At 37.3% G+C, this 14805-nt stretch overlaps 2 protein-coding genes and 2 long non-coding RNA genes across 8 annotated transcripts in view; 3 read left to right on the top strand and 1 right to left on the bottom strand.

The window, feature by feature from the left end:
• LOC107981611 overlaps positions 1 to 14805 on the top strand; it is a 325738-nt gene that overhangs the window by 248948 nt on the left and 61985 nt on the right. For 4 of the 5 annotated variants that reach the window (XM_031933416.2, XM_031933413.2, XM_031933412.2 and 1 more), the window contains one exon: positions 9860 to 10009. In XM_031933416.2, coding sequence (XP_031789276.1) covers positions 9860 to 10009 — 150 coding nt within the window. Of the gene's footprint in view, positions 1 to 8659; positions 8671 to 9859; positions 10010 to 14805 lie in introns of those variants that run through there. The other variant, XM_031933418.2, reaches the window with a different exon arrangement.
• The window catches only part of LOC116418337, a 265518-nt gene that overhangs the window by 208173 nt on the left and 42540 nt on the right, over positions 1 to 14805 (bottom strand). The window contains exon 2 of the long non-coding RNA XR_004228356.1: positions 11372 to 11495. This is a non-coding gene — a long non-coding RNA (uncharacterized LOC116418337). The remainder of the gene's footprint in view (positions 1 to 11371; positions 11496 to 14805) is intronic.
• Positions 2565 to 3404, top strand: LOC116418335. The gene is made up of 3 exons (XM_031933422.1): positions 2565 to 2732; positions 2857 to 3119; positions 3205 to 3404. The coding sequence occupies exons 1-3, from the start codon at positions 2630 to 2632 to the stop codon at positions 3220 to 3222; spliced, it is 384 nt and encodes a 127-aa protein (XP_031789282.1). The 5' UTR covers positions 2565 to 2629; the 3' UTR covers positions 3223 to 3404.
• On the top strand, positions 3839 to 7989 carry LOC116418339. The gene is made up of 2 exons (XR_004228358.1): positions 3839 to 3965; positions 7945 to 7989. It is a non-coding gene; the product is annotated as an uncharacterized LOC116418339 (long non-coding RNA).

Raw genomic sequence — 14805 nt, forward strand, 5'->3', positions numbered from 1 at the left:
TTGCGCGCCAAGTGTCATTTGCTGATCTTTGGAGCAGCTCCGGCAGTCGTTGTTGTGGCGGTCGCTAATTGTGGCAAACGCTGTTGCACAAATATGTGAGGGCTGACCGAAACCTCTGTAATGTAAGAAGAAGGAAAACCTTGTCGTTCATTGTCGACTCATTCCGAAGACACAAGGGTATAAGGTCTTAGAGAGAGCATTGCCGTTCAGGAGGCTGAAGTACGAGTCGAACAATCGACGAGCTCGAGCGGTGAGAACTTGTGAAGTTGAAGACGAGCTCATAGATTTTCCGTGTATCGCGGGGTCGATCTCGATCTTCTCTGTTGTGGCATTTCTGCATGTCCTGAAGCGATTGGCCAATGCCCGGTTCCCAGTCCACCGATATGAACCTAGGGTCACAAGATGTTCGCTGATGTAGAGCACGCTGTTGTTTAATCTCTGGATTCACACGTCGTGTTTGTGATGATCCACATGAGTGCTTGCGTCAAGTCTTGGCAGGTATTAGGCGCCTAAGTATTAGACACATTAATTTTGTCGAGAGTAATACTAGCGGTAGCGCAAAGGTTCTTTGATAAACGCACGATCATGCACAATCATACACAATCGCGCACAATAGACAGATTCGCGAGAGTTTGTACGCACCACGGAGCTCCAAAACACCACTGTTTTAGGCTATGCGACGCTTAGCGGACACCTCTCTCACTTTTTTTACTATTAGAGTTTCACATAATTAATATCTTTTGGAAACATTCGTCGCGTTGTATAGTATATTGGACTGATTGCTAAAGATAACCTTATTGTAACCTATTATCATGACATATCTTGTATTGTTGTACCTTAAAAGATGAAAATTGATCATGACCAAAATTTTAAGAAATCATCGGAAATTAATTTCTGATCATAATTATTTTGCTAAAAGAGAAATTTTTGAAGCAAAATATTATGATCATTAGAAAGTTCCTATTAAAATCTTTAAGATACATTACTCAAACATAAGCATCTAAGACATATCAGACAAGAAATCATTAAAGATAATAAAACGCATTAAGGTTAAATAGCAAATTCAAAGTATAATAGGGTCGCGCTGCTCCCCGACGGCACAGTGTATAAAAACTTATACTTGCCATCGGGGCGCTACCTCACCCGCTGCTTAAAACACAAAAGATTGAATCGAGTTTTGTATACAAAACTATAGTTTGGAAGGACATACTTCTATTTGATTTTAACAATTTGTAAAATTCCTGTGATTCTATTTCTTTATCACCATTAAGATTTTCAGTTGTCGCTTTATTAACTGATGTTACTTGTAATTTCCGTATCCAAAATTTTCTTTTATTAGTTTCTACGAATTTTTTTATTTTAAAGATCATAGCGTTATTTATAAAATTATATGGATTCTTACTGTAAATGTCATAATAGTTCAAAAGATTTCCTTTTTCTATTTCATTTTTGTACGATGTTGATCGCACAAACTCTTCTGTTTCTTTAATATTTTTTTGACTGATAGTTTTAATTGTTACTTTATTTTTCAAATTTTGATACATAAAGATATTTTTAAAATATTGAGGTATATCAATAATTAGACAAGTTTCTATTATTTTTCAATAGTACGTTAAGATACGAGTGACTTAAACAGTTCTTTTTTATACGGCGCGTAATTAGCACCCGAGCCTAGCGAGGGCGTTAAGCACCGTGTATAACTAAAACATTCAAGTCACGAATATCGTATAAAATTTTATAGCACAAATTGCTAAAGTACGCAAGTCGCGCCTATTCGTTAATCACACTCGCTACGCTCGTCTGCTCACCTCACGGTTCAAAAACAGACTACTTTAGTCACAGATAGACGTGACTTAACAGCGTTAAAAAATTCTTTACTTTGTTTTAACTTTTTACCTTCCCTCTAGGGCTTATATTGGTGCACAGATCTCGGGGTGAGTAGGTGAAAAGGGTTTAAGCATTTTTGTTAAAACTTTTTAGCTTCTCTCTAAAGCCTTCCTCTGATGTTGCATTCGTGGAACTCGGAATCAAAACAAATTTTACACGCACGGATTTTTCTCGTAAATTTTTTTTTCTCCTTTTTGAGTTTCAAAATATATGGTCTAATCAGAATCAGACGTAACGGATTAGATTGGCTATCGGTGTATATATGTAATAAATAAAATAAGAGAAAAATAATTCCAGTTATATCGTTCTCACTCCTATTCAGAATGTCAGAGTTATTCGAGTAAATCAAAAAGCTTCAATTTTTTTGTTGGCTTATTAGTGTTCAGATGCACTCGAATAAATTTTAAAAACACGCCTTGATAGAAATTCCAATGAAACGGCGGTGCAGTGAATTTGAATTTCTATAAAATTTAAAATTATCAAAAGATAATTACACTTTCTTTCGTGATTTCTTGGACGACATACGCGTGTGCGATCGCCCCCTCGCAAATTATTAAGTGAATTGCGTTCGTTTACTTAGACTGGGAGGGAGCCGTGTGTGGCGTCCGGGAGGCACGGTGCTAGTGCTTGATTTTCAAGCTTGGTTTGACTTGCAGTGCGGTCTAACTTGTCAGAAATCAAAGAAAACTGTCAGAGTGAGCATTCTAACTTTATTTCAGAGGAAAAGAACATCAGAAGCGTTATGTCTGATTGGAGTCTTTCAGACCCATTACCATCAAATGAGAAAGAGGTGGCCAACGAAGGCAACGAAAATCAAGTGGACGATCATTTGAATATCCACCAAGGTACAAAGTGTTTTTAAATCAGAATATAAACAATTAATTCAGAATCAGAAGTTAGGCCTAAAATTCAGAGTTCAAATAATAAATAAAAATTGAATGCTAATCAGAGAAATTGTTTATAATACAGATTCAGATATAGAAGGGTATACACCCCCGGGTACACCCCCAAAAAGAGATATGGAGGGAAAGTCTCAACCTACTGACTCACAAATGGAGTGGAGAATGGATAATCTGGAGAATGCTCTCGAGAGACACTCCGATATACTCGACAATCATGCTGAAATAATCAGAGATCAAACAGTAGCCATACTCGATATGAAGGAAAATATTGACAACCTAAACACCGTCATACAGAAACTCACAGAACAAATAGGAAAATTAACTTCAGAGGTAATTATCCACCCTGCCAGTTCCACACTCAGAGACATAAGTGAGACAGAGTTTAGTAAAAATATCAATTCAACAAACTTATCAGACGGAACAAGCGCATTAGGCGACCTCAGCAGAGCTTGTAATGAACTCAGACGATCTATTGCCCTAAACGCAACTAATTCAAAAATAAACATAAAGAGAAATTATAAATTAACAAAAAAAGTACCACTTAACATTTGGTTAGACAATATAAATGCTGAATTAAAAGCTAATAATCTTGCAGACATACTTGACGATTCTCAACAATCAGACCCATTAGAAATAGTGATTAAAATCAAAGAGTTCAGACGAGCAGAGGCCAATGTTACCGATTCTTCAGTCATAGAAAAATTATATAGTCTCAAAATAAACAATAGAGAATCAGTAAACGAATTTTGCGATCGTTTTGACTCTATTATCAGAGATTTTGAAAATTGTATTACCAAAACACCTCTGACGGAGGAAGAGATAAGATCGGCCTTCTTTCAAGCTGTTAGTATAAAATTTAAAGAAATCAGATCGGCCAATATTATCAGACTTCAAGCAACCAAATCAGAGATGAGCCTTGATGACATAAAAACTTTGATACTATAGCTGAAATCAGACAGACGCAAATCAGACGGTCAGCCTTCAGACGACAGGCAAAAAAAAAATTGCAGCTAAACAGGCGATAATCACAGACAAGTGTTAACGCTGCAATAAGGTGGGACACAGAGCAGCCTTTTGTCCTCTTAAAGAGTACAATCTATGGTACTGCTTTTATTGCCAGGCTGTAGCTCCACACAAAGGGGATAATTGTCCAAATAAGGACAATCCCAAAGATGGGTATGTAAAATCTTATACATATAACAACACAAACACAACAGTAATAACTTCAGAGGTAGAGGTAACAGAGGAAGGGGTGGTTATAATAATGTCAGAGGTAGTGGAAATAATGTAAGAAGGGGATCTTTCAAACGCAAGGTCGATATACAAACACCAGGCCGAAATCAGAAGAAGGGATACAAGGTCAAAGCGATGCTAACAGGTAACAACACACATATAATTAATAAAACACCTACAAAACTAGTACTTATTGCGGACTCTGGCGCAACAGAGCATATAGTAAATAAGAGCATAATTTTAAGTAACTTCAGAAAAAGTTCAGGCGAATATATCAGAAGTGCAAATAAAAATAAATCTGCAAACATCTCTATAGACGGCAAAGGAGATTTAATTTTAAAATCAGAATCAAATGAGAATAACAAAATAATTTTGACAAATGTAATTTCTGCCAAAAATATTTCAGACAATCTGATCTCTCTCAGACGTTTTGCAGACGTAGGTTTGAGTATTTATTTGGATAATAAAATACTTAAAATCTACGATAAAAATTCAGACGAAGAGTATTTAGCTGGGACGTATGAAAAGCCAAACTGGATAATTTCTTTAAACGTAGCAAAACATGAACAATCAGATGAGCAACAAGAAGTCTACGATAAGTATTCATGCACGGCTAACATAGTCTCGGTAGACGAGTTCTTGCAGCAATCTCAGTCAGATATCAAGGATCTTGAGGATCAAAACGAATCAGATGAAACTAACGCATCAGAGGGAACTCAGATGAATCCGACTGAGATTGGGAGGGAGAAGCAGCAAGAACGAACTGTACAAGAATCAAATTCATCTAGTCAGAGAGAAGTTTGTGATACAAACTTAGATGAACAAATTCTGAACAGGAAAATCCTAAACATAGACGACTCGTCAGACGAAATGCTGAAATATCTACAAAACAATGTGAACAACAAATCAGATAGACAAGAAAAGAAGCTGAACGAAGGAATGCTCTGGCATATCAAATTAGGTCACGCTTCTCTGCAATATTTACTATTGCTACAAAAGTCAGAAGATAAACTCAGAAAGGTAAAATTCGACAAGTCCATTACAGACTGCGAAGTTTGCGTCCTAGCAAAAATGGAAAACCTGTCGTTCTCAGAAGTCAGAGTCAGAGCAACAAGGCCATTAGAAAGGATACACACAGACACAATGGGACCAATTAAACCAGTCTCGTATCCTGGGGAAAATAAATTCATAATAGGATTTATAGATGATTACACCAGATTTGCCAAAGCATACTCTACTAAACACAAAAGTGAAGCTGGAGATTGCTTAGAAAAATTCTTGGTAACTACAAGAAATTTACTGGGCAAAGAAGAAAAAGTGTGTTTCATCCGAACGGACAATGGCACTGAATTTACTGGAGGTAAATTTTCAGAAGTTATGGAAAAGGAGAAAATTGAAGGAGAGTTCGCACCTCCTTACACTCCACAACATAATGGAACCGCTGAAAGGTTTAACAAAACCATACAGTGGAAAATCAGAGCGCTCATGATAGACTCTGGTCTACCCAAGAGCATGTGGATACTAGCTTTGGAAGTGGCGGTCCATATCTATAATAGAACTCCACACAAAGGAATCGATTCAGAGATACCAATCAAGAAAATGGTTCCAAATGGAAAAATGCATCTAGACAAAATCAGACGTTTCGGATGTTTGGCCTATGCCAAAATACCGAATGCGACGAACAAGTTTTCAGACAGAGCAATCCGTACAATCATGGTTGGATATTCTCAAACTGATTATGTTTTGTGGCACTCTGAATCTCAGAGATTCATTACATCCAGACACGTGAGATTTAATGAAAAACTGGTGTATAGGGATGTGTATAAAACTGACCTAAGAGAAAAATCAGAGACACTAGACATATCAACAGATGTTGTCAAAACACAACCAGATATACCAAAAGATTCAAAATCAGAGAAAGAGAAAAATCAGAAGAGAAAAGCAGCTGACAAAAATTCAGAAGATTCAAAGGCTAAGAAACCTGAACCAGAAAAGCGACCTTGTCTAGAAAGAAAAGCCAAGACAAACAGACGAACTTGGACACATCTCAGAGAAGCAGTAGTCGAAGTAGAAAATACCAATCACGATCTGCCACAAGTATCTACTCCAACTGGAGAAACCAGAGATACACACTCAGAAGAAGATGAACTTGGACATATTTTTATAGCACGAACGAACAGAGATCCTGTCAGTTATAAAGAAGCTATTGAATCAGACGACAAACATAAATGGTCAGAAGCAATAAAACAAGAGTTAAAGTCTATGGAAGACAACAATGTGTGGACAATAGTAGACAGACCCTCTCTAGACAAAGATGGCAAAAAAGGCACACATCATTGATTCCAAATGGGTATTCAAAAGGAAAATATCAGAAGACGGTCAGACGAATTACAAAGGAAGATTAGTTATCAGAGAATTCAAGGATAGAAAAGAATATGAACTCAGAGAAACTTACGCACCAGTCTCAAGATTGCCAATCGTTAGAGCGACTTTTGCAATCATTAATAAGTTAAATTTAACTGCTTATCAGATGGACGTCAAGACAGCATTTCTGAATGGAACGCTTGAAGACGATATATTCATGGAAATACCAGATGGTATACAAATAGACCCATCCATTAAGAAAAATAAAGTATGTAAACTCCAAAAATCCTTGTATGGCCTCAGAATAAGTCCCAAGCGATGGAACAAACGCTTCTCAGAAGTTGCTTTGGAACTTGGACTAGAAAAGGACATAAATGAACCATGTCTGTTCACGTGGAGATTACAAAATCAGATGGTAGTATTACTGCTATATGTAGACGACATCATTCTAGCAGGCAACAATCAGACGAAACTAAAACAGATAAAAGAAAAATTATGTTCTACCTTTCAGATGAAAGACTTAGGAGAACCTAAATTATTTTTAGGCATGAAAATAACCAGAGACAGAGATCAGAAAATATTAAAACTGTCACAATCAGAGTACATAGAGAAATGTCTTGAACGTTTCAATATGAAAGATAGTAAGCCACAGAAAACACCTATGGTTACAAGACAGGTTCGAAAAAGAGAACTCAGAAGAAGCTCAGATAGCAACTCATGCACCGTATAGGGAAGCTATAGGAAGCTTACTATATCTGGCAGGTGCCACCAGACCTGATATTGCATTTGCAGTAAACTTTCTATCAAGAAAACAGCTGTCACCCACTGAAAGTGACTGGAAGGAAGTAAAATGGATTTTCAGATACCTCAGAGGAACCTCAGAAATAGGTTTGATTTTCAGAGCAGAAAATGAGTATATGGAAGCAATGACAGACGCTAGCTTTAGAGATTGTGAAGATTCATCTTCAACTGGAGGATATGTAATAAAATTGTATGGCGACTCAATTATGTGGAGAAGCTATAAACAAGTTTACGTATCACTCTCTACCTGCCAAGCTGAGTACTTGGCAATGAGCAATGCTTGCCAAGAAATTGTATCGTTGGATAAAGCTATCAGAGATATAACAGGGAAAACTATGTATCCTGTTACCCTGTGGTGCGATAACAAATCTGCAGGGGACTGCACTCAGATGGAGGGAAATCACAAGTTGAAAAACTTTGATGATGATCTGGAAACAATTCAGAGAAAACTACAAATCAGAGAAAAGACAGGTAGTAAAAGTCACATGGCAGAAACACACGGAGACTACATAAAACAGTGTGTCCTAAAGGGACAAATCAGAGTTAAATGGATATCTACTACCGACAATGTGGCAGACATTATGACTAAACCTCTGCCTAATGATACTCATAAATACCTCAGAGATAAAATATTGAACATAGAAATTCACACTTAATTATAATTTTCAGAGTTTTATTTATATATATATATATATATATATATATATATATATATATATATATATCAGGCGAATAAGAATTTTTGTACATATTTCAGATACAGGAAACCAAGGAGAAACTAATTCAGAGTAAAGTTCAGAGATTAAAACAAAAAAAAAAAAAAAAAAAAAACGCAGACGTACAGGAGGACAAGCGCCCCGAAGGGAGCGAGTGTTGGCGAGTCTTCGCGCCGCTTGCCGTCTATAGAAGACTACAGGGCTAATCTAGCGCCACCATGCGGGCAGCGCTAGGTATTCACGCGTACTCTGCAAAGTACTCACTCTCCTGCCGACCGCTCTCGAAGCAACAGCTCCTTCGCCCGAGTTATATATATAAGAAGAAAATAAAGAGAGTTATAACAGAATATTAGAGCCTTGTTTAATTACGAGTTCTCCTCACCAACCATCCAACTAGGATTAATCTAACAAGTAAAAATGATTATAACTTTCGAAAATGGAATGAAAATATAATTTTAAGCATACATTTCTTAACTGTAAATATCCATCTAACATTATGTATAATATAATATGATATAACTTTATTGCAAATTTCATAAAAAATGCACACTTTTTACTATTAAAAGTTTAAATTTCTATATTTCGACTTTTTTAATAACAGAATTCAAATATCTATTTTGTCAAGTAAAATACGCATACTTTTTACTTTTTAAAAGTCAAAAGTTCATCATTTTAACTTTTTGAATAACGATGTTAAAATGTCGACGTTCGTAAAGTAAACAATCGCACTTTGTACTTAAAAATTGCAATGTTTCGACTTCTGTAAAGTGGAAAATTCGGACTTCCTACCTTTCGAAAGTATAAATTTTATTATTTCGACTTTTTGAATGCCGGTATTGAATTTCGAACTTTTGTAAAATTGAAAATTTGCACTCTCTACTTCTTAAAAGTAGAAATCAGTAAATTTTGACTTTGCAGCGTACATTTTATCAACTTTGGCGTTTAGAGTGTACGAGAGTTTAAGAATATTTTTAATTTAATTTACAAAACAGTGATTTCCCTTTCAATCAGCTATCAATACTGTATTGTTATTGTTTTAGATAGTTGATTGTGTTTCATTAGCTTGTTGAGTAAATCCTTTATCTAATACAGTAAAAACTGAGAATAAATAGAAAGATAAATTCGAGACAAATTATACTATTTTAAGTATGAGGGCACCACTTGATGCAATTATAAGCTAATAATCTTACTTCACCGGCACTTTCAGCAGTTAAGGAGACCTCACCACCTTAAATTTAACAAAATGAGATATCGAATTTTTTGTGTAAATGTATCTTAAATTGTTTAAATAATTAACTAAACAATTATATTAACTCAAGCATACTGTAAAAGTTATCAAACGATGTTTATAAATACCTTATGTCAGGTACAATAGGTCATCGAAGGCCAAAAATCACAATTTTCATTATTTCAGCTACTGCAGACTTCAGTTTTGGGCTTCAAAGAACACTTTTTTCTTAATGGATCTACTTTAAACCCATGTTTTTATGGAATAAGTGTGGGAATTCAAAAAAAAAATTTAATTTAAAAAAGTTGTCTACAATTTAAGCATAATTTTTGTCATTTTATAAATATTTAAACTAATTTTTTTATCAAATTATATACAACTTTTTTTGCCTGAGTTAATATAATTGTTTAATTGATTATTTAAATAATTTAAGGTACTTTTACACAAAAAAATTCCCGTTAGTATCAGCATGCTACTTCTTTATTTTTATAATCCTTTCTAAAAATTATAATAATTTGAATAATAAATAAGTTTAATTTTAAATACTTTCTACTTAAATCAAGTTAAGTTATCACTTCTGCCGGGCGTCCCGAGACACACACATTTTTTCTTGTGCACAAGTTGAAGGCCCTGAATTATTAGCATTGAAAACATAACAATAATTATTGTATTCTTTATTAATTTTCAAATATAATTTAAAAACGTTTTAATGACATGATATTTTTTAGATGGATTAAGTTTCACTCGTGTAGCTACTTACAACGGTTCAAAGTTAAACCTCTATCGCATTGATAGAAAGCAAATGGGCACATATTTATGTATCGCTAGCAACGATGTTCATCCTGCAGTGAGCAAAAGAGTTACTTTGTCAGTAAACTGTAAGTTTATTATCAAACTAAATTTATCAATTTTTAAAATTTTTACAATTTGCATGTGGATTTATAAAAAAGTTACTGTCAGCAGGGCTTTATTACTTACTTTTTAATATCTCCATTTTAATACCTATATATTTATTTTGATTTTAATTTATTGTAAACAGGTTAGTCATATTCGATCATTAATCTGACTTTGTATCAGATTTTATCTTTTAATTTCTTTCTATCTTAATAGTAGTATATGGGCTGATATGGAGTGACTGGGCGTAACCTAGAGTAACGTAACCAGTCCCGTGGATGGCGCCAGGTGTTTATGTAAACAGAAGCCCATGTTTATGTAAACAGTAGCTGATACTAATATAAACATGATTTACGACCGCTACTGACAGAGTGACGTCACCAATTCCGTGGATGGCGTCAGGTGTTTATGTAAACAGAAGCCTATGTTTATATCAATAGTAGCTGATAAGGTCAATAAACATGATTTACGACTGCTACTGTCATAAACAAAAAGTCTGGCTTCGATGGGAGACCTACTTTTATTTGTTTATTTATAAATAATTATAAATAATTTTTAAACTAAAGCGATATCACGAATACGAGCTGCGCTATGCAAGCCCGGAGACCTCCCCCTTTGACCCCAAGCAGACCCGAGCGCGACTCTCTCTCTCTCTCTCTCTCTCTGTCTCTCTCTCTCTCTCTCTCTCTCTCTGTCTCTCTCTCTCTCTCTCTCTCTCTCTCTATCTCGTTCGGTTTTATATAAAATCCTACCGCAAATATTTATCTTTTCTCTACTAGTTAACGCGAACGATATTTCATTATTACTTATTACATAAACTGTCTCGTGATTTTGTGAGATTATTTTTGTCGATACTCCTCCATATAATATATCATACTTATCTTTAATACAACTATCAGTATTTATTACTGACCAAAATGTATGGCTAGTTTGTAAATCAACACAATGCTGCTCCGAAAATTTACATACTGTCTTACATCTCCGAGAATTTACATCTAAGCTTACATCTGCATATTCTTCTAAAAGTGTAAATTTTAGAAGTCCCTGTACTAAAACATCACTCCATGAACCAAACTATCCGAATATGCTGCACCTGTGCATTTATTTTCTTTAATACTTCCCCCCAATTCAATTCCTGTTGATTTGGTTGAGTTTACTTTCAAATTAGCTATAGTGTGAAAATTGTCATATTTGAATATTCCCGTTTTATGGAATGATTTACAATTTTCATGGCTTATATCATAAATATATTCTTGTACGCCTTTTTCTACCTCACCTATATGGCTAAACATTCCACAATGATATATCGTACGCTTAATTTCTATTTTACATTGTATTACTCTTACTTTTCTAAATTCTGCCAGTTGTAGAAGTTGTATGGTGGCGTTGGTCGTGTTTACATCTTCTTGATGGAAATCGCATTTCTCCGAATCAAGTAGAGAGTACGTGGTGATGATTGGATCAGAAGCCCTGCAATCGAATACGTACTATAGCTTGACATGTTTTAGGAATTGCAAAAATTAAAATAATACCAGGAATCATTGTGTTCAAGTTTTCTAGAAAGAAAAATATTTTAGAATCATGTATGGCAACGGCTTAATTTATTTACATGAACTGTTTTTAGTTTCCCATTGTAATTTTAAGAGAGAGAGAGAGAGAGAGAGAGAGAGAGAGAGAGAGAGAGAGAGAGAAAGAGAGAGAGAGAGAGAGAGAGAGAGAGAGAGAGAGAGAGAAAGAGAGAGAGAGAGAGAGAGAGAGAGAGAGAGAGAGATATTAGAATAGATTAATTAGATTAATTAATTTTATTTTGCGTACATTATGTTGTACGATTCAATGTGTACAGCAGAGTAGTAAAAGTACAAAAATAATAAGTTTGAGGTATCTGTTTTAGTAGGTATGTAGTGTGAAAGTATGCAGGTGAAGAAGGGTTAAGCGAGAGTGAGCAAGTCTGTGCGTGTGCGTGATTGTGTACACGATGTTTATGTGTTTATGCGTTTTCGAGTTCAAAAAAGTAATCTTTAGCTAGTTTCTTGAATACTGCGAAGGATGAAGTGTTACGGAGGTATGATGGCAGGTTGTTCCATAGGTATGAGGCGCTGATATGAAATGAGTTCCTCAGCGTCTCCGTCGCAAAAGTAGGGATATCCAGAGGTGTCACTTCCCCTCCTAACAGGCCGGAGTGCTACGCGAAAGTCGAAGTAAGACAGTACGTATGATGGTACGGCAGTGTTAAATATTTTTCGTAAGAAACAAGCAGTAAAATACTTCCTCCGTCCGTCAGTGGTAAGCCACTGCAGCTCCCGCCTGTATTGGGAGATGTGCTCATCTCTCCTTACACCATAGATGTACCGAATCCCCGTGTTCACGAGCCTCTGTAGTTTTAAGTTGAGTTCCTGCGTCAGGTCACAGTATACAAGAGAACAGTAGTCTATAAGGGGAAACAGGAGCGCTTGCACTAAGTGCTTGCGCAATCTAAGATTGGTACTTTCTCTGAAAAAGTAAAACCTGTACATTAGCGAGTGAGCACGCTTACACACTTGTGTAACGTGCTACTTCCACGTGAGTTTAGAGTCAAGCACCAATCCCAGATTACGCACAGAAGATTCAAAGATGTCCTGGGCACCCCCAATGTTGATATATATGTTAGCTATTGAAGGTAGTGCATTTATTTAGTAGGAGGAGCCCAGAACAATTGCTTTGGTTTTGTTAACATTGAGTTTTAGCCTGTTCTGTGCAGCCCAGCCCATTATCCTCTCGGCATTAGCACTCATCCTGTTTGATAAAGAATCGTGCTCCTAAAGGTGGCATTGACTGTAAATTTGCAAGTCATCCGCATATAGGAGATGGGAAACATCGGTATCAAGGCAGAAACCGATATCGTTGATGTACAATGCGAACAGCAAGGGATCTAGAACGGATCCCTACGAGACGCCGATGTTAAGACGCCGAGGGGAGGAACGTTCGCTATTGTCACCAACGACGGCCTACTCTCTCCCAGTGAGGTAGGAGGCAAACCATCGGATGACCTGCTTTGAGAAGCCGAAGGTGGGTAACTTTCTCAGGAGCCTGACGTGACACACAGTGTCAAACGCCTTGCTAAAGTCAAAGAGAAGGAGAAGTGTTACTTTCTTTTTGTTTATCCCGGCCCTGGCATCTTCAGATAGCTTAATTAGGTCAGACATAGTGATGTGACCAGTACAGAAGCCGGTTTGAAGATTATCTAGTAGGAGCCTTGATTCAAGGTATTCTGAGACTTCCCTGTGCACCAGCCACTCCAGGGCCTTGGATAGAAAGCAGAGAAGTGAAATCGGACGGTAGTCAGTCACGGCTGTTGGTGAACTGACTTTGTTGAGTGCGCGCACAGTGACAATTTCTAGGCAGATGGGAAGCAGGGTTCGCTCAGGGACAGGTTGAAAATATGACTTATGCTTTTGAAATAACAACCTGTGGGATGCCGTCACTTCCCCTGGCCTGGGTGTCAAAGTGCGAAACCGCAGCCAACACGTCCGATTCCGTTATAGTGCTGAACTCGAAGTGTTCCGGGAGGTCAAGACTTTCCAGGGTGAGAAGATAATCCTCAACGGCAGGGGTCAACGGATCGTTGGAGATCGCGCTGAAATGCCTGTTGAGTTCATTTGTGGTAAATCGGGATGGTAATGGGGCCTTAGTGGCAGCAATTCCAAGTTTCTCCAGTTCTCTCCTGATCTCGGCAACGTCGGTCAAGTAGACAGGCGTGAATAATAATGATTCAGCCTGGCTTCCTCGACTTGTTTGTGAGCATAGTCTCTAGCTAGTCTGTAAATGCGGAGATCCGAATCGAGCCTAGAGTTCCTGAAACGTCTGTAAAATCTATCCCTCTCGGATACAAGGTCACGAAGAGCCGTGGTGTACCACGGGTGACGTTTTCGTCTCGGTGTCACAGTCTGCAATGGGGCGAGATGATTGATGGCATTCGATAGGTTAGCGTTAAGTATTGATATGCTTTCGTCGAGTGATGACGTGGTGAGAGATGACCAGTCACATGTGCTAAGAATGTCCCTTAGCTTCTGGGCGCTGATTCCATTAAAGTTTCTGTAAGAGTATGTGTTAGGTACGTAGCGTGGAATCTGTACGTCGAGAGTGGCCGTGATAAGGTCGTGTCCGTTGATGAAAGGTGCGTCTGTCTTCCAGTATGACAACAGACGATCCTGCTCATCGATTAGACACAAGTCAAGCCAAGTGTCAGAACCCTGTTTGTGGTGCGTGGGACCATAGGGAACAGACGAAAGGGAGTTTTCATCAATGAAGGTCCTGATGAAATTGGCGTCTTCAGATGAGGAGAGTTGGTCAGAATTAAAGTCTCCCATTATAACGTTCGTGGAGTAGTTATGCATTTGGGTTATTAGCTGGTCTATAAAGTTAGAGCCTTGTAAGAAAGGAGCATGAGGTGGACGATACACAACCCCCACGAAGATGGGAGAAACTCCCTTTGCCGATACCTCCCAATAATGATATTCAGGCTTGTCTGGCTTGCCAGACTATTCACCGTCAGATGATGAAATAACACTAACCGTCAGAGATTTATTATATAGAGGGCCACACCTCCTCCGTTTCTGTTTCTGTCACGTCTGTACAGCAGGTAGTCACCCAGTGAAGGGATAGATGACACCTTGTCGCTCAGCCAGGTCTCAGTGACAGCTATTACGTGGAATAGAGAGCGAGTGGATAAGAAAAGCCTGATCATCTCATTGTGACCCGTGAGTGAGTTCGCATTGAAATGACAGACTCTTAGACCTTCGGA

This window comes from Nasonia vitripennis, unplaced genomic scaffold (assembly GCF_009193385.2).
Source record: "Nasonia vitripennis strain AsymCx unplaced genomic scaffold, Nvit_psr_1.1 unplaced0244, whole genome shotgun sequence".
Lineage (NCBI taxonomy): Eukaryota > Metazoa > Arthropoda > Insecta > Hymenoptera > Pteromalidae > Nasonia > Nasonia vitripennis.

Bases quoted from the DNA above. Each gene is read 5' to 3' on its own strand.
- LOC116418335 (XM_031933422.1), top strand. From the start codon at position 2,630: ATGTCTGATTGGAGTCTTTCAGACCCATTACCATCAAATGAGAAAGAG. The intron at 2,733-2,856 runs GTACAAAGTGTT...TTTATAATACAG, and splicing joins TCATTTGAATATCCACCAAG to ATTCAGATATAGAAGGGTAT.